Source organism: Squalius cephalus (genome assembly GCF_949319135.1).
Source record: "Squalius cephalus genome assembly, chromosome: 8".
Lineage (NCBI taxonomy): Eukaryota > Metazoa > Chordata > Actinopteri > Cypriniformes > Leuciscidae > Squalius > Squalius cephalus.
In genome coordinates this window covers 16,286,552-16,305,728 of record NC_137129.1, presented here as the reverse complement: position 1 = coordinate 16,305,728, position 19,177 = coordinate 16,286,552, and the positions used below count along the sequence as shown (strand labels likewise).

General features: G+C 36.5%; 1 protein-coding gene across 1 annotated transcript in view; it reads right to left on the bottom strand.

The window, feature by feature from the left end:
• The window catches only part of rims2b (regulating synaptic membrane exocytosis 2b), a 171,960-nt gene that overhangs the window by 139,708 nt on the left and 13,075 nt on the right, over positions 1-19,177 (bottom strand). Inside the window, exons 3-5 of the mRNA XM_079878271.1 lie at positions 16,923-16,961; positions 10,128-10,214; positions 5,961-6,171 (exon numbers count right to left, since the gene is read on the bottom strand). Of these exons, the coding sequence (XP_079734397.1) occupies positions 5,961-6,171; positions 10,128-10,214; positions 16,923-16,961 (337 nt within the window). The remainder of the gene's footprint in view (positions 1-5,960; positions 6,172-10,127; positions 10,215-16,922; positions 16,962-19,177) is intronic.

Sequence of the window (19,177 nt, the reverse complement as noted above, 5' to 3'; positions counted from 1 at the left end):
ACACCAGCTGCCTTCACACAGCTCCACACTCACTGTCCAGCAGGAAGCGCATAGCACCATGGGAATAAAACCACTTGCTGATCTAGAAATAGCTTTTAAAGTTCATCACAGTTCATCAAATTTAACACACTTATATCGCAACCATCCATATTGATCTCAAGCCAGTGAAACAAATCAAACAAAACCTCACATGCCAGATAAGCAGATAAAAAGTGTACATATAAAACTACCATCTAGATAAATATATAGTTGGTTTGCTGTCCTGCATATACTTGCATTTAACGCTGAGATCTCAACAAATCCCGCAATACTGTTTTGTGGGACACCTAAAAAGACGTATTTTGCCTCTATACCAACAAGAACTCAAGCAGAGTAAGCAGTTCTAACCATATACAAGTGCTGTTTATCGCAGTGTTATCACATCAGAAGCATACCTTCCTACTGCTGCACCCTCACTAAACACTATGCATTATGCACATCATTCATCATTCATGAGCTGTGAATAGTGAATTAGTCGCTGGTTAACAATTGACCATCAGTAAAGTTATTTTCCACATTCTTCAACTCCTAAGAGGGCAAAGAGCACAGGTGGCGGACAAATTATGATGTAAATAATCCAAAGCAACTGTCTGAGGTTCTATGGCACAATCAAAGCTCTCTGTATGCTTTCACAACAGGGGCATCATTGATAAAAGCTACATTTATTTAATTAAATCTTTTGAAATTATGTCAGAGTCGCGGTTCAGTGAATAGCTTTCCTCTTTGATATTCGTTTTTTTTTTTTTTTTTTAGTTATAAATCAGCATAAAAGGCAGTTTATCATTGCAGTCACAATGAGATTTTTTTCCACATTACAGTGTTTTTGGAGTAAAATGTGCCTAAATTTCATGGAAATAATGACAAAATTCAAATACTGTATATACACACTACCGTTCAAAAGTTTGGAGTCAGTAAATTAATACTTTTATTTGCAATGATGCATTAAATTCATTAAAAGTCTCAGTAAAGACGTTTATGTTACAACAGATTTCTACTTCAAATAAATGCCATTCTATTTTATTCCCGGAAAAGTGCCTCATTTTTCTACAAAAACATTAAGCAGATACACAACTGTTTTCAACATTGATAATATTAAGAAATGTTTCTTTACCAGCAATCAGCATATTAAAGTGATTTCTGAAGGATCGTGTGACGCTGAAGACTGGAGAAATGACTGCTGCAAATTCAGCTTTGACATCACAGGAATTAATACAATTTTAAAATATATTAAAATAGAATTTTGAAATTGTAATAATATTTCACAATATTACTGTTTTTACTGTATTTTCGATCAAATAAATGCAGCCGTGGAGAGACTTCTTTCAAAAACATTAAAAAATCTTACCAACCCCAATCTTTTGAACATAGTATAAATATATGAATCGTACCAAACATTTATTTCACTCTAATGGAGCAATAATATGCCAGCAGCATGTGACAATTAAATTCAGTATTTTTGGATACATCCAATTGTCATAGTAATTCACTTTTTACAATATTAATGCTCCATAATAAAGGGGCTTGTGAGAATTTGAACATAATGAAAAAATAATAAATACTAAGAAAAAGAGGAGCTGCTGAACAATTTGTCCCCATGCTGTAAATTTCTGCAAGTAATTGACAGTGATGAAATGGAATAAGTGCAAAAAAAGAAAAAGAAAAGGAGATGCACAGTAAGGAACAGAGGGAAATGTACTGCGATATTAGTATTGATTCATGTATACAAGTCTAAACTTCAATGGTTCACTGACTGCTGAAAGACAAAACTGCAGTCAGACAAAAAAAATCATATTAGCTATTTGAAATCACAAACATTATGAAAAACAGAGGAAGGGCTGAATCACTGAATGGAATATAATGCCCACTACTGGAAACAGTGTTGAACAGCCTGTGTTGGTTTCATAAAAAAAGACATTGACAAAGATTTCTTTCTTTAAAAAAAATAAATATATATATTTTTTTTAAGGCAAGAGGTTACACTAAATTAATTTATCTTCATTTTTAATATATTTTTAGTCGAACTTAATGTCTGCTCTACACTTCAGCGACCACAAAAACTTTAATATAACGGAAGCTCTTTTAAATGTCAAACATAACTGAACATTAAACATTAACAGGTATTCCCTTCACTCAAAAACAACACATAAAACAACACTTAATTTCAACATTTACTCTCCTGATCCAGCCCTATGCAAAGGATGCTGGGAACTGAAAATTTCACCCAATTTCAGTAAACAGAAATTATTCATGTAATCCAACACAAATGGATTAAGTTCAATTCAATTTTAAATATATTTAAGTGGATTGAACAATGAAATTAAGTTAGGACTAAATGTATAGCAATTGTGTTGCTTTAACTCATTTTAATTAAGTAATTTTAACAAGCAGCAAAAATCTCTTTTTTCAGTGTTGTTAAAAGTGTTGAATTATTATTATTATTATTATTTAATGTTTTTGAAAGAAGTCTCTTATGCTCACTAAGGCTACATTTATTTGTATGAAATGTATTCCTAATGGCAAAGCTTAAGTTAACACTATAGTAACTTTCATTAATAAATCATTAACAATAATGCTTAAAGGAGAACTCCGGTCAATTTTAACATTGAGCTCATTTTTTTGTACATTTGGAGTGCTGTCAATACAGAGAACAACGACAAAAATCGGTGTTGCCTACACCGAGTTATTCTATTTTTAAAATTTGCACCCTGTTGACTTCAATGGGGCAAGTACTAAACCTGCTTTTAGGCTCTTAACATCCTTGATGTGTCATTACAAGTGCACAGAAAATGTGAGTGATTCCTTCTGAGTGAACACGAGTGGATCTGACTGCAGTAGATGTAAAAGATATGTATAAAAATGATGTTATTTAAGCCAGCGCAAATACCTGTTTACATCCTGTTTTTCGGTTGAAGTCCAAAGTAGTCGATTGCCGAGTTCACGCGCATAGGTTTAGTTACCTATGATCACGCGCGTGAACTCGGCAATCGACTACTTGACCGGAGTTCTCCTTTAACAGATCATTAGTTATTAATATATATTCACATTGAACTATGAGATAGTGTTTGTTAATGTTTACTGTTGAACTTACTAAACATTACATAATGATTAACAGATCATCATTTAATGTAAATTGAAATGTTTACAAATATCATTCAACTTTCTATTCATATGATCATGGACTTCTTAAAAATCTAATAATGATTTTAAAAGAAATTATACAATGATTAAAAGCTTATTACATTTGCTTTACATTTGAATGCTAAACGTCTTTAAAATTCGATTATATTATCTAACACACTTTAATTATATTATTAGTCATTTTAAGCATTTCACAAAAAATATTCATGGGTAACATATTATTCATTAACTCATACCACAGTCTGTAAAAGTCACACATGTGGTCTTTTGTTTGTTGTGGTGTGTATGCAGACTTCTACTATTTACACTTTACAAATCATTTATTAATTATTTGTTCCTGTTTTTGAAGTGCCCAATCTATTCATAATTTCCAAATGTTTCTAATGTTTACTATTAACTATTTAACACCTTTATGGGATTTGGACGTTTAGCTACTATAACAACGCTTGTGTAAAGGGTGGTTAGTTATGTCTTTAGCAGGCATTTAGCAAAACGTAATAACACATGATTGTAATTATGGTGCAAAACATGTTTTGTAGATTGTAATTATGGTGCAAAACATGTTTTGTATTGCCTCAACATTAAGTATACTATTTCCATAAATATGACATTCCTTGAATCATACATCAACGGGAGAAAACAAATAATTTTTTCAAGAAAATACTTCATTTATCAAAACAGTGTAATACAAACAGTTTGAACAGTGTTCCCTTAAATCAAACTAACCCCTGTACACTGTTGACCCCTTAACCAAGCCTTAAACCTACCTGTACCACCAAACCTGTCCCTAACCTTACCCGTATCACACCAAATAACAGCAAAATTGTTTTACAATAGAACTGGAACACAAGTACAAACCTATTTTTATTTTTTTGGACGCAAGTAGCCTATATAAAGACACCTACATAGTACATGCACCTATACCTACATAGTAAAGACACAAGTGGGACCAGTCATTCTTATATTGTTCAATTTTCTGTTGAAAATCCAGATCACTCTTAGCTACCAAACACCTTTTTGCTTTTGTACATTTGTAAATGTAACAAAAAAGTGCATTCGTTTGTATATTGAAGATTTTCAAGAAGTGCATGATAAATAAAAAGTTGAATGACATTTGTAAGCATTTTAGTTTACATTAAATAATGATATGTTAATATATATTCTATCATGATATGTTGATACATGGATAAAAACATTTATTTCATAATGTGATTTTCCCCCCACTTTCAATTCTTTTACTTCAATGAAAGGTTAGATTTTTGCTTCTTTTTTTTTTTTATAAAATGCCAAAAGGATTAACAATGCAGATTTATTTTTTACAGCCATCTTTGATCATATTTACCAAGGGGGCAAATAATTCTGAGTGTATATATATATATATATATATATATATATATATATATATATATTCTGTCATGGTCATGGTCATAGCATCAAAAGCAGAGGAGGGCTATTTAGAAAACAACAAACTACACACCAGAAGCCTGTTGCATGAAGCCGTTTTCAGTTCAGGTAAATTTGAGATTATAGTTTGAGCAAACTTGCGCTACATGGCTAACCTGGTCCTGAGCAGGTTTTATTCTGGGTTAGAGTTCCCAAAACTGGGCCAATCAGTTGTGAGTAAAGTGACATGTAGCCTACTGTATCTGATGCAAAAAAGCCACTCCCCCTGTATCTCTCACTCCAAATTAAAGCAGTTTAGAGTGGGAAAAAAAAGAGAGACAAAATTGCTTGTCTTTTGCTGTTAATTATTGATTATATTTATATTACATCAATTATAATTGTATAATTCATATAATTATAATTGACAATTAATATTAAACATTGCATTTAAATTAATATATAAATACAAACTTTAAAATATAAAACTTTTAAACAGATTAAGCTTGCATGTTTTCTTTTGAGTTCTTTGTGAACTTATAAAGTATGCAAATTCAGTTGATACACATGCATATAGTCAGATATTTTCATTTAGCTCGCTTTTTAAACTCGCACTGCAGCAGTGTTTTATTTCTGCCTTTTAAATGCATTTAAATTCATGTTTTTCATAACGATCTCTTCATCTCTTTATCAGAGAAGTGAATTGTGTCAGCTCTCTCTTGTGTCAGAATATGGTCATGCAGAATAAGGCATTAATATGCTTTATAAGTACTAATTAACAGCCAAAATCCTAGAAATATGCATGCTAATAAGCAACTAGTTATTAGTGAGAATTGGACCCTAAACTGAAGTGTTACCCAATTGTGTCATTAACTTGTTTTCTGAGCTTATGTACCTCACAAGTGAAAAAAGAGTGAATAAGTGAATCAAGTGAATCAAACTGACGCTCTCCATGTTCCGTGTAATTGGCTGTTTGCAGCATGACACACTTTCAGGTGCACGTTTCAGAGTTAATCACAAGCTCTGGATCAAACCCTGAATTGACAGAGAACGTTTATACCGAGTGTTTTGAGCCCGCTGAACCTGATCTAAACTAGGTTGGATTTGTAAGGTTTTGTCAACTCTAATACTCTGAAACTCAGAGCTTGTTCAACTAGGCCTCAGGAGTTAGGGAGACACTCTATTGTGGGGCTTCATTTTCTTTTTACATTTCAGCACCCTCTAGTGGTTAAGGGATTAAATAGCTAACTTTCTGTTTAGTAAAAAGCCACCAGACCCAGAAGCACAATCTGAAAGATGTCGAAATTGAACATAAGATACAGAAACACAAGGCCATATACAGTAGACAGGGTCTTTATACAACTTGTTTACAGATTTTACGATGAGACAGGGGTCAGACGTACTTTGTTGGACCGGAGCGAGACCCGTCCTCCACAGCGTGCGCAGAACTTATTTTGGCAATAAGAACAGACGTGGCCGCAGCCATCGGCAAACTTGGTTTTGTGGCAGATCCCACAGATGGGCGAGTCTCCCTTCTGCTCCGGATTCTTCTGAGCCTCCTCTCCGATCTTCTTCACCTGGTCCTTATACATCTCAAACTGCTGGTGCAACTTCCTGTGGAGAGCAGAGGGGGACATTTAGGTTTGGGTAATTTTAGTGTTTTCCTGTAATTGTCTTGATTTACATTTGGGGAGGAGAGTCAGGTGTGAAGAGCAGCTCCTGGATCAGTGTGAGGGTATGTTTACACGACAACAATGTAATAAAAACTGAAACGTTTTTCCTTTGGGTTTTTTGCATACAGACGACAGTGTTGTCTAAACAATCCCCATCCACACAGATCCATGAAAATGATTAAAAATGGTGTATTATGCATGCCAGGCCAGTAGTTGGCGATGTCACTTTTAAAGAAACACTACGCGCCTATTACTGAACATGTAATACGCATGCGCATGACATCACCTTTTTTTTTAAATTCACATTTTGTAGTTTACACTGAGACGATGAAGGTGTTTTCAAAAACGTGCACTTTGAAACCCGTTTTCAAAAGTTTGCATTTTCAGGCCCCCAAAACACTGTTGTCGTGTAAATGAGTTTGTGCAATGATAGCTTTGTCACCTGTTAATTAACATTTATGCAAAACTGATCAGGAATATGAAAATAATTCAGCCAAGAAGTGCTATTATGTTCAGCATAACCTGCAATGTTACTGCAAATAAAAAGAAGAAAAAATACCACATTGGTTTCACAATAGGGTGCTTTTTCAGTAAAAATGTTAAGAATTTTTTAATAAGAATAATTATAAATTTCTACCAATAAACTTAACATATTAAAAATTAAAATAATTGTAAAATAAAGTAATTTTTATATAAAAAATTAAGGGGAAAAATGGGTTGAGATTTTTTATATTCCCATTGTGTTGAAGAAGATGATGTTACTTCATTGATGTCTAAACAAATTTCATTTTCAATATGGTGACAATACCAAAACTGGATCAGGAGGCCGATTTATTTATTTTTTTTTTATTTTTTTTTTACATTCATGCCAATTTTTAACTAGTTTAGATTTTGTAAATTGGTGGCAAATTTGTCAATCTTATTCATACATTTTTTTTGTGTGATCTGCTTACACCCAAGTATGCTTATTTTTTTTTCTTTTTAAAAATATTCATGAAATTGGTTTGGAATTTTCATTCCTGTTGTAGTCTCAATAGCTCTCCAACAAATGTGAGATTTGCAGTTTCATTGCTTTATAAGACACCAATTTGTACCAGTGTTGTTAACAAAAATGAAAACGTTTGTTAATTGAAATAAAGCTGAAATAAAAAAAATATATATATATATAACTTTTATCCAAATAAAAGTTTGTTTTTACATAATATATGTGTGTGTAGGGTGTATAATTATTTTCTATATATAAATACACACACATGCATGTATATATTTAAGAAATATTTGCATGTATATACTGTGTATATATATTTATATTATATATAATTTATATTATGTATAAATATTTTATATATAAATAACACATTTTTCTTAAATATATATGCATGTGTGTGTATTTATATATAGAAAATAATTATACTCCATACACACACATATATTATGTAAACACAAACTTTTATTTTGGATGCGATTAATCGTTTGACAGCCCTAATATATATATATACATAATTTAAAAAAAATAAGTTTAAGATGAAACTAAAATGGAAAAAAAAGCTAAAAAAAAATTATATATATATCTATATATATATTTTAATAAATGCTATAATTGTGTACAAATAATAGAAAAATAACACTGATTTCTACCCATTTCATGATAAGTACAAGTAGAATCTATAAAACATTTTTTTATTTAAAAAAAAAAAAAAAAATATAAAAAAAAGTTTTTTTTTGTTGCAACTGTAAAAAGTGATCAGTTGACTTAACTTAATAATTTTAAGGCAATGGGTTTCCTCACTTTTTTAAATAAATAAACTTCATACCTAATTGAAAGAATTAAGTAATGTGGAATTGTCAAGTTCACATAGCTTATTTTATTTCAATTATGCATGGTTTATTTACGTAATAATTTTAAGGCAACGGGTTTCCTCACTTTTTTTAAGTAAGTCAGCTGATCACTTTTTAGTGTTTAAAACATTAATTGTTTGGCACGTGATTATTGTGGTGCTTTGGGTTTAAGAGAGCACTGGGGGTGTAAACATGACTCTTATTAAGTTCTTTATTCAGTAGTGCATTAATATACCTAATAGGCTTTAAACTCTGGGTTAATTCCTCCTATTCTAAATTCATCAGTCAAACCATATTGAAATAAGACAGTAACCATTGACACGATACATATAATACTTTAACAAGACTCGTAAGATGATAAGAGATTGTTCCAGTTTGACAAGATCCAAATCTAATGCAGACAGACTCAATCAATAATTTATCCAGAGAAAACACTTACTCATCAGATGATTATTGATCCAGGGGGTATTTTCCATTGTTTTTAAGTCGCATGAAGCAGTGAAGTATGACAGGGACGGGTTTTACTATACATGCACTACAAATCATGATATTCAGTTTGAGCCCTGGAAAATCGATAACGTGTCCACACTGAAACTATCTGACATTGTCTCTCTGCAAAAGTACATGAATATCCGCTGTCATCGGTTTGGATTGAACATGTTGTGTTGACATACAATTTGGTAGACTGATGAAACGGTCCGTCCAAAAAAAAAAAAAACTTGAGTATGCACACTGTTAGCAGGGTTTTATCTGTGCACATGGTAATTTCCACATGATTTAAGTACTTTTGAACCCAGAGAATTTCTTTACTAGAGTAGTGACAAACTATTCAGGGGGTAAACCCCTAGACCATCACACCAGTTCTGCTTGACCCACTTGGATTAAACCATGTTGTGTTCATTTTGACCCAGAGAACGATTTTTCTTTTTCCTGAAATACTAGTTAAGACCCAATCAGAGAGGATTTTCTTTTTCCTAAAAAAGCTTGTTATCGCATAATTCGCATTGGACAAAAACTTACTGACTTTGCTCACACAAGGTATAACAACTTTTGGATTTGGACCTGTGGTGTTCCAGGTCAAAATGACCGACTTACAAACAATTGGGTAACACTTTAGTTTAGAGTCCAATTCTCACTATTAACTAGTTGCTTATTAGCATGCAAATTACTAGGATATTGGCTATTTATTAGTACTTATAAAGCATATACCATACTCTAAATCCCTTAATCTTACCCAACACCTAAACTTAACAACTACCTTACTTACTATTAATAAAGCAGTAATTAGGAGTTTATTGAGGCAAAAGTTGTAGTTAATAATTAGATACTAGTGAGAATTGGACCCTAATCTAAAGTGTGACCAAATAATTGCTTATAAATCTGTTATTACCAAACATTGGATTCCATCTTTGAACTAACTATTAACTATGACTTTTGCCTCAATTACCACTTAAACTTGGTGCTTATTAATAGTTAGTACGGTAGTTGTTAAGTTTAGGTATTGAGTAGGATTAAAGGATGTAGAATATGATCATGCAGAATAAAGCATTAATATGTGCTTTATAAGTACTAATAAACAGCCAATATCCTAGTAATATGCATGCCAACTAGTTAATAGTGAGAACTGAACCCTAAACTGAAGTGTTACCCAATCGGGTCATCAACTTGTTTTCTTTAAATCAGCAAGGGTTTTGTATTTGGAACTGATTGATCATAGGCCACATTGATCTGAGCTTATTTACCTCACAAGTGAAAAAAGAGTGAAAAAAGTTTACTCAAGTCTATTCACCTCAAACAAACTGAGGTTTATAAACTCAGATCAATGTGGCCTACAATCAATCAGTTTCAAAATTAAATCTGTAATTGAAAGGAAACAAGCTGACAAAAAGATTGAATCCAGTATTTGGTGATAGCATAATGAGAGATTTACAAGCAAAGATTTTAAAAGCCCAGTCATTTTTGCCCAGGAACACCAAATTAGGTAAAGGATTTTTAGCACAGGACAAGGGAACTAGCTACTTTTAGCGGCATGAATTGAAGCCCCTGCACTGTACTTACGGCTTTGGCTCCTCCTCACTGGGGGACTTTGACTGGGGCTGAAGAACATTACTAACCAGCTCAGTGATTCCACTGAAAGGGTTCCACCTGTTCAGACAAGCATAGCAACATCAAGTGGCAAGAACCAAAGAAATGTATTTTCTCTCTGTCCCGCTTACTCTTTGCATTTTGTGGAACTGATCAGCCATGATTATGCCATATAAGACATGTTCCTGGATTAACATCTTTTGTTGATCCTGGAACAACATTCCTGTCTAAAAACATAGAGCTAACCCTATCTTTGCCTCTGATCCTAAGCCTACCCATAACTTATCCCTAAAAATGTGAATAAGAATGGTGTAGAAGCCACTGCTATAAGCCTAAACTTGACATTAACTGTAAACCATGTTCCTCAAATCTGATTGTTTGATTAGAATGTTGTTCCAGGATCATCAAGGATGTTTTACTTGGTGAAATCGCATTCAGTCCCCCTTGTGGGACTACACCAAGGAATCCCTAAACATTTTATTGAATGCTGCTTTAATCGAAAATGTTTGTGTGAATAATTTTTTAAGTTTCTTCCTGTGTTTAAAGAAATAGTTCACCAAAAAAATGAAAAATCATCATTTACTCACCTTCATGTAACTGCAGACCTGAACACAAAAGGAGATGTATAGCAGTTTTTCAGCTTAGACATTCTATCTAATATCTCCTTTTGTGTTCAATAGAAGAAAGTCAAGCGGGTTTGGAGTGACATGATAGTGAGTAAATGATGGCAGACTTTTGTTTTTGGTTGGACTATCCCTTTGAGATCACCAGCAATAGCTCATGATTTGTAAATGATTGTACAATAACAGTCAGGCCACAAATCTGTGATTTGAGAATATATTCTCACAATATTGGCAAATTGTACACTCAATGTACAAAAGAATAGTAAATATTGGGGGGGGAAAGTCAGTCAGTAAGTCCTTTGAGGTCATTAAGGGTTCCCTTTCAAGGGGGCTCGTTTTCTAAAACTCAAAGGTGATAGGCTTCTAAGCAAAACCCCCATTCGTCATTCACTGACGTAACTCATAGTGACTGAACGAAAGGGAACCCTGAAGAGGGAACGAGACGCTGCGTTGAGACGCTGTGGGAACACCTCTGCGTGATTGCGTCATGAAGCACTTATGAAATCAGTCCAATGGCGTGATGGAACGTCATGTGACGTCATTGACTAGGAAACTATAAAGCATACATGGAACAAACAGTCACTAGCTTCTGTGTCTTCAGCAAGCGCTCTGTGTGAAACTGTCTCTGTCTATTTATTAATGTTTGTCCACAAGCATACATATATATCTAGACAGGAGTATAATGGCGAGCAAACAGCTTTTTTGATCATGTGTTCCTCCCTGCCCTCGCTTCATTATGAGTGGGGACACAAGCGATTTATGTGTTGTTTGTTTGGGAGTGGAGCATGCACGGTCAGCTAGTAAAGGGGGCTGACAATGTTCATTCATAAATTCCCGACGTGTAACATATGCACTGTGTTTATGCACAGTGTTTGCATATATTTTTTAGGCTATGGTTCTTTTTGTTTGAGATTATAGCCTGTCACTCAGACCATATATTCTTGTCTGTTTGTTTCTGGCTGCATTTAATTTTGACTAAATTAAATGTTAAATACTCTTCTGCTTTGAAGTCTATATTAATACAATACATTCAGCCTTTCACCTACACCGTTTCTACTTGTCTGGTTGATATTTGGCTGCATTTAATTTTTGAGAAAATGTAATATGTACTCATCTTATCTTTGAGGAGTTAGAGGTCTTTATTAATATATTATTCAGCTTTTTCATCCAGACCATGTTTACTTGTCTGGTTGAAATTTGGCTGCATTTAATTTTTGAGAAAATTAAATATGTACTCATCTTATCTTTGAGGAGCAAGATGTCTGTATTAATATACTATTCAGCTTTTTCATCCAGACCGTGTTTACTTGTCTGGTTGATATTTGGCTGCATTTAATTTTTGAGAAAATTAAATATGTACTCGTCTTATCTTTTAGGACTTAGATGTCTGTATTATTATACTATTCAGGTTTTCATCAAGACCGTGTTGACTTTTCTGGTTGATATTTGGCTGTATTTGATTTTTGAGAAAATTAAATATATATTCATCTGATCTTTGAGGAGTCGTTTAATTCTGAGGAAATAAATGGTGAATTCCTGGGGGGAAATGGATAACACCTCATTATATGGTGCCTTCAGTGCCCTCCAGCGAGTTCTAGTCTCAGTGTCTGACTCGCAGAAGGAGGGTTTAAGAGGGGTCAGTTCGGTTGTTTCCTGCCGGTCATCCATTTCAGGACGCTGGATTGGCTTCTCAAGCTATACTAGAGACAAGTCTCGAGAGGTGGTTCCTTTAGTCGTCTCAGCCATAGTTGTCTTGGGATAAGGAAATGTGTTTTCTCTCTGTCCCGCTTACTCTTTGCATTTTGTGGAACTGGTCGCCATAATTATGCCAAATAAGACATGTTCCTGGATCAACATCTTTTGTTGATCCTGGAACAACATTCCGCTTCAGGGCACCAAGGTGCATGCATTTCCCAAGAATCCTCCGAGGAGGGTTGTAGAAAAGTCAGCTCGGTTGTTCCTTGCCGGTTCGCCGTTACAGGGCACTGAAGTGGCTGTTCGACCAATACCAGAGGCCAGTCTCGAGAGACTGGTCCCCTTAGTAGATTTTCTGGCAGCATGGAAGCTACTGCCGAATATATCTCGTTGGGTCCTGCTCACTATAGAAAAGGGTTACAGAATTCAGCGGTTCTCTTCCGCCCAGATTTCTAGGGGTCCTCCCTATGGTGGTGGACCCCAAGCAGGCTCTGGTTATGGAGCAAGAAGTACAGACTCTTCTGCAAAAGGAGGCTATAGAAAGGGTTCCTCCTCCCAGCAGGGAGTCAGGGGTTTACAACCGTTACTTCATTGTTCCAAAGAAGGATGGAGGCTTACATTCAAACAGATTGTGTCACAGATTCAGTCCGAGGACTGGTTTGTCATGATAGATTTGAAGGACGCGTCCCTCCATGTAGCCATTCATCCTCATCACAGGAAGTCCCGGAGGTTCGCTTTCGGGGGCGATGTGTACCAATATCGGGTTCTTCCCTTCAGCCTAGGTTTATCATAGCTCAATCCGAGAGATGTCGTTCTTGTCTCACATGAGAAAGGTTGGCTAGGCCAGTCACTCACTGTGAAACAGTTTCAGAGACTGTTGGGTCTCATGGCAGCGGCGTCCAACGTAATAACGTTTGGCCTCCTGTACATGAGGAACCAAGGGGTTTTCTCAGAGGAGAAATCTGTTTTGCATGATCAAGGTCACGCGGCGACGCCCACGTGCCTTAGATATGTGGAAGAAACCTTGGTTCCTCACCCAAGGCCCAGTTTTGAGGGCTTCTTGTCGTCGCATAATGCTAACGTCAGATGCTTCCTTCACAGGATGAGTGGTCGCTCGGCGCAAGGTCTGTGGCAGGATCATCTTCTTTCTTGGCACATAAATCGGCTAGAAATGATGGTGGAGTTTCGAGCTCTCAAACACTTCCTACCAGACCTGAGGGGCCATCATGTGCTTGTCCGCACGGACAACACATCAGTGGTCTCTTACATCACCATCAGGGGGGTCTGAGGTCACGTCAATTATGCAAACTGGCTCACCAGATCCTCCTGTGGGCCCAAGGAAATTTGTTCTCTTTAAAGGCAATTTATATCCTGGGGTTTTTAAATCAGGGAGCAGACATCCTGTCAAGGCAGCGGCCGAAAAACTTTGATAGAGCAGAAGTAGACCTGTTCGCATCTTAAGAGACGACACACTGTCCACTGTGATTCTCACTCAGTCAGCCAGCTCCTCTGGGGCTGGACGCTATGGTGCAGACGTGGCCGAGGTCACGTCTGTAAGCATTTCCCCCGATCGCTCTGCAACCGGGAGTTCTGAAGAGAGTTTGCCGGGGCGGGGACCGTCTTCTGTTAATAGCCCCGTTTTGGCAGGCCCAAGTATGGTTCTCAGACCTAGAGTCTCTCCTTGAGGGCTCTCCTCTGGAGATTCGCTCAGGGGGGACCTTTTCTCTCAGGTGAGCGGGTTGATCCTTCACCCCCGCCCAGAATTGTGGAAACTTTGGGCTTGGCCTCTGAGGGGGCCCAGCTCATAAGTTCAGGTCTCTCAACTGAGGTTGTTGGACCATCCTCCACTCCAGAGCTCCCTCCACGAAGAAACTCTACATCTTGAAGTGGATATTTTTCATCCACTTCAAGACCCAGTTATCTGCCCAGTGGTTGCAGTGCTGGAGTTCCTGCAGGAGCATTTCTCCGCAGGTCTATCCCCCTCCACAATAAAGGTGTACATGGCAACCTTAGCTGCTTATCACATCCCTTTAAGTGGTGTATCCTTGGGGATACACCCTCTAGTAATGTTTCCTTCGTGGCACTGTGACCAAGAGACTAGGAGTATGGCTGCTTCTAAAACATTATCGTCAGGAGTGAGGTTTTTGACCTTGACCTCGGCTCCAATCCAGGGGCACAGGTGCTTTTGTAATGGTTTGTGCAGAGATTTCACACGGACATGCACTTGTTACTATGGCATCATGGGTATAGTGTTCCCACAGCGTCTTGACGCAGCTCGAGTTCCCTTGAAAGGGAACATCTCGGGTTATGACTGTAACCCTGGTTCCCTGAAGAGGGAACGAGACGCTGCATCGCCCTGCCATACTCCCTGCATGCCTGTGAGTGAATTTCAGCCTATCAGAAGCTAGTGACTGTTTGTTCCAGGTATGCTTTATAGTTTCCTGGTAGATGGCGTCACATGACGTTCCGGCACGCCATTGGACTGATTTCATAAGTGCTTCATGACGCAATCACGCAGAGGTGTTCCCGCAGCGTCTCGACGCAGCGTCTTGTTCCCTCTTCAGGGAACCAGAGTTCCCTTTCGTTCAGTCACTACGAATGGGGGTTTTGCGTAGAAGCCTATCACCTTCGAGTTTTAGAAAACGAGCCAATGGCATGGAAAATGCCTTGGGTCTGCGGATATTGCATGCTGCGACTCCGCCCCACCACTTGGGTGTAAAAGGAGGAGCGGTGGCAATCTCGCATTATGTTTTCACTTCTACAAGCCATCTTCGAGACAAGCTACTCTCCAGGTGTTGGTGTGACGGCGAATTCCAGAGAGTTCACATTGCCTGCTGATCTGTGCAGTGATCTGCCAGTCGTGTTCTTCTCCCTGGTCGCTTCAGCACTCTGCAGAGTTTTCTCTCTCACAAAAGAGCTTGCGCGTGGCACGTCTTTATAAAGATGTCTCGTCCGTGCACTTCTGGTCGGACTGTTTCTCAATTTGATGGGCACAATCACTGCCTTTCGTGTTTGGACATAGATCACGCTAAGGCAGCTTTTGTGGATGAATCATGTTCTCATTGCGGGAACATGACCATCGCGACACTGCGGTCAAGACAATGACCTCACTAGAGCAAGAATCCACTCATCCACACCCCGATCTACCCCCTCATGAGAGAGGTGGTACTTTGGCTGGTGGACAGGGTGACCTGAGGATGACGGTGTGGAACAAAGCGCCGACGATATTTCCTCGGCCCACACCCCCCTCTTTTTCCATGCCATTGGCTAGTTTTCTAAAACTTGAAGGTGATAGGCTTCTAAGCGAAACCCCCATTCGTCATTCACTGACGTAACGTCTCCGTTCCCTCCTCTGGGAACGAGGGTTACATACGTAACCGAGACATTAGTCGTAACCCAAGACGTTACATATACACACACACGAGGGTTACATACGTAACCGAGACATTAGTCGTAACCCAAGACGTTACATATACACACACACATTTATGTAGACATTCTATTTTAAATAAATGCGGTTCTTTAAAATAAGAAACAAGAAATGTTTCTTGAGCAGCAAATCAGAATATTAGAATGATTTCTGAAGGATTATGTGACACTGAAGACTGGAGTAATGATGCTGAAAATTCAGCTTTGCATCACAAGAATAAATGACATCTTAAAATATATTCAAATAGAAAATACTTATTTTAAATTGTAAGAATATATGACAATATTACTGTTTTTAATGTATTTTGATCAAATAAATGAAGCCTTGGTGAACATAAAAGCCTTTTCAAAACCATTAAAAAATCTTACTGACCCCAAATTCTTTTTACAGTAGTGCATGTAGTGAATATTAAAAAGTAAAAAATAGAAAGAAAAAATAATAATTTTCTAATGCACTATAAAAAAAAAAATTTGCTAATGGGGTAAGACATTAAAAAAAACTTTCTTAAAGATATAATTTTTTTTTTAAATGTTTCAGGTTTACTTCTCAAGTGTTTGAAGGATGTTTTTTTTTTTTTTTTTTTTTTTTTTTTACTGGAAAACAAGAGTGTAATGCAATAGATCAGTGATCAGAGAAGCGGAAGCATTAGAACTAAGGGTGGAGAAAGAAGCCACAATATGAAAGCAGGTGAATCACAAGAGGGAAACTAGTTCTGTATACTGGAGGAAGGTGGAGGAGAAACTGTCCAACTACATGTACATATGGGTCACTACAGCAACACAGATTTGCAATTAAACGTACAACCCAAAGGTTAGAAGGATGAGAAAGCATGAACAGTTTCAGTAAATCAAATGGGGAAAAGGGCCCTAGAAGAACTAGTCCTGAGTTTTCAACTACAGAACATCATAAAGCCAAATAACTGATCATAGGTCAGCTCTGAGGGATGTATCATAGACAGCAAAGGGCGAAGAAGGAAGACTGAAAGCTTAAAGTATGCTGAAAGAATTTGCTTGTACTCACTGAGCTGGTTGAGGCTTTGTGTCTTCTTTAGGAGGTTCCCTAAAAAGATATGTTCAACAGCTCATCACACACACAGGGCAAAATATAAGACAAAATCAAAAACGGACAAATCAAAAACAAATTAAATTATGGCATAATGAAGTCAGAAAACTAATAATAGTAAAATAAAATAAAAATATTGGGGCTGCCAAAATAATGTGCCAAATTGTTAAATATAATTATTAATAATATTAAATAATATTAATATCATTACATTTCATGCTATTGGACCTTTAAGAATTATAACTTTACTAAGGCAGAATTTTATGGAAGCTTGTTTCTGTCACAGAATATAAAAAATAGTCATGGTCAGAATTATTGATACCCTTGGTAAATATGGAAGAAGTCTGTGAAAATAAATCTGCATTGTTAATCCTTTTGACCTTGAATCAAAAAATGTAATAAAAAGTAAAACAATGGAAAATGGGGGGAAAATATCATCAAGAAATAAATGTTTTTCTCATATACACATTGGCCACAACCTTTCATTCAATACTTTTTGCAACCTTCTTTTGCCAAGATAACAGCTCAGAGTTTTCTCCTATAATGCCTAATGAGTTTGAAGAACACTTGAAAAGAGATCAGAGATCATTCCTTCATAAAGAATGTTGCTGTTTGTTTTGGATCATTGTCCTGGTAGATCCAACCACAGCCTATTATAAGATTTCTAGCAGGCTGCCAATTTAAAAAAGAAAGAAAGAAAGAAAGAAAGAAAGAAAGAAAGAAAGAAAGAAAGAAAGAAAGAAAGAAAGAAAGAAAGAAAGAAAGAAAGAAATTATCTGTTGGTTTATTTGATAGAATACATGATATCTGAACAATATGTCCAGAACCTCTGGCAGAAAAATAGGCCCACAACATTAAAGATCCAGCAGTATATTTAACCATGGGCAAGGGGTACTTTTTATCCCAAAGTTCTCTAAACCCACTTGATGGGTTTGCTGCAAAAAAGCTTTTTTTTTTTTTAGTTTCATCTGACCATAGAAACCGGTCCAGTTTGAAGTTGCAGTATTTGTCAACTGAATGCTGGAGTTTGTTTTTGATGACAGCAGAGGATTTTTCTTGGAACCCTCCCAAACAACATGTGGTGATGTCGGGGTTTTTTTTTTTTATAGGTTTTCTGACCCTAAGACTCAACTCATTTCTGCAATTCTCCATCTGTGATCCTTTGAGAATCTTTGGCTACTCAAACTTTCTTCCTCATCATGCATTAAGACAATTAAACATGTCCTTTTCCATGCAGATTCTTAACATTTCCTGTTGATTGGATCTTCTTAATTAATGCCCTGATGTTTGAAATGGGAATTTTCAATGGTTTAGCTATTTTCTTACAGCCACTTTCATTTCTGTCAGGACCACTATCATCAAATACGATTGACAATTAGCATACAGTTAGGATTGGCGGTATGGTTCTGTTCTGGACAAGAACTCCCTAGCATACCTTAGGGTAAACAGAACAGAACCAATATGAATGTATTGCAGATATCATTAATTAATCTGAATGTACAACATAATTAGAGAATTTTAGTCTGATTCAGGGGGAATCATAATGCCAAATCCTGACTGGGCGAGAGGAGGAGCTGGAGATGGAGGAGGGTAATTAGCTCCTGAGAGACGCGATAGCTACTGATAATACTGAAGGAGCTTATATATGTATACAGTGATAGTCATATCATAGTATTCCTATTGGTAGACGAGGATCAGCTGAGAGTCAGCTGATGCGAGCTTGACTAACGTGACCTGCCAGAACTGACGCTACGCTTGATTTTGTGATTTTCAACAATCTTTTGCTGCACATCAGAACTATATTCTTTGGTTTTACCTTTGTAATGGATGATTAAGGGGAATTTGTCATTTGTGTGACCTCATATTTATACTCCTGTGAAACAAGAAGACATAGCTAGACAATTTCACGTTCCTAGTCACTCTGGTGTGCTAAAATTGTTTAAATATTAATGGAAATGTTCTTCAGAAATATTTTACTCATAAAAAATTCTCGGGGAGCCAATAATTGTGGCCAACGTGTATTGAGAGAAAAACATTTATTTCATAATGACCCCGCCCCTAAACCTACCCATCACATGGGTTTAGACAAATCGTACGCACAAATTTGTACGAATTAGCCACCTTTTAATCACTCGTACGAATTTGTACGAATTGTTCGTGAGATAGCGTTGGAATTCCAAGGTAAATTAACTCAGAATTGCAAGATATAAACT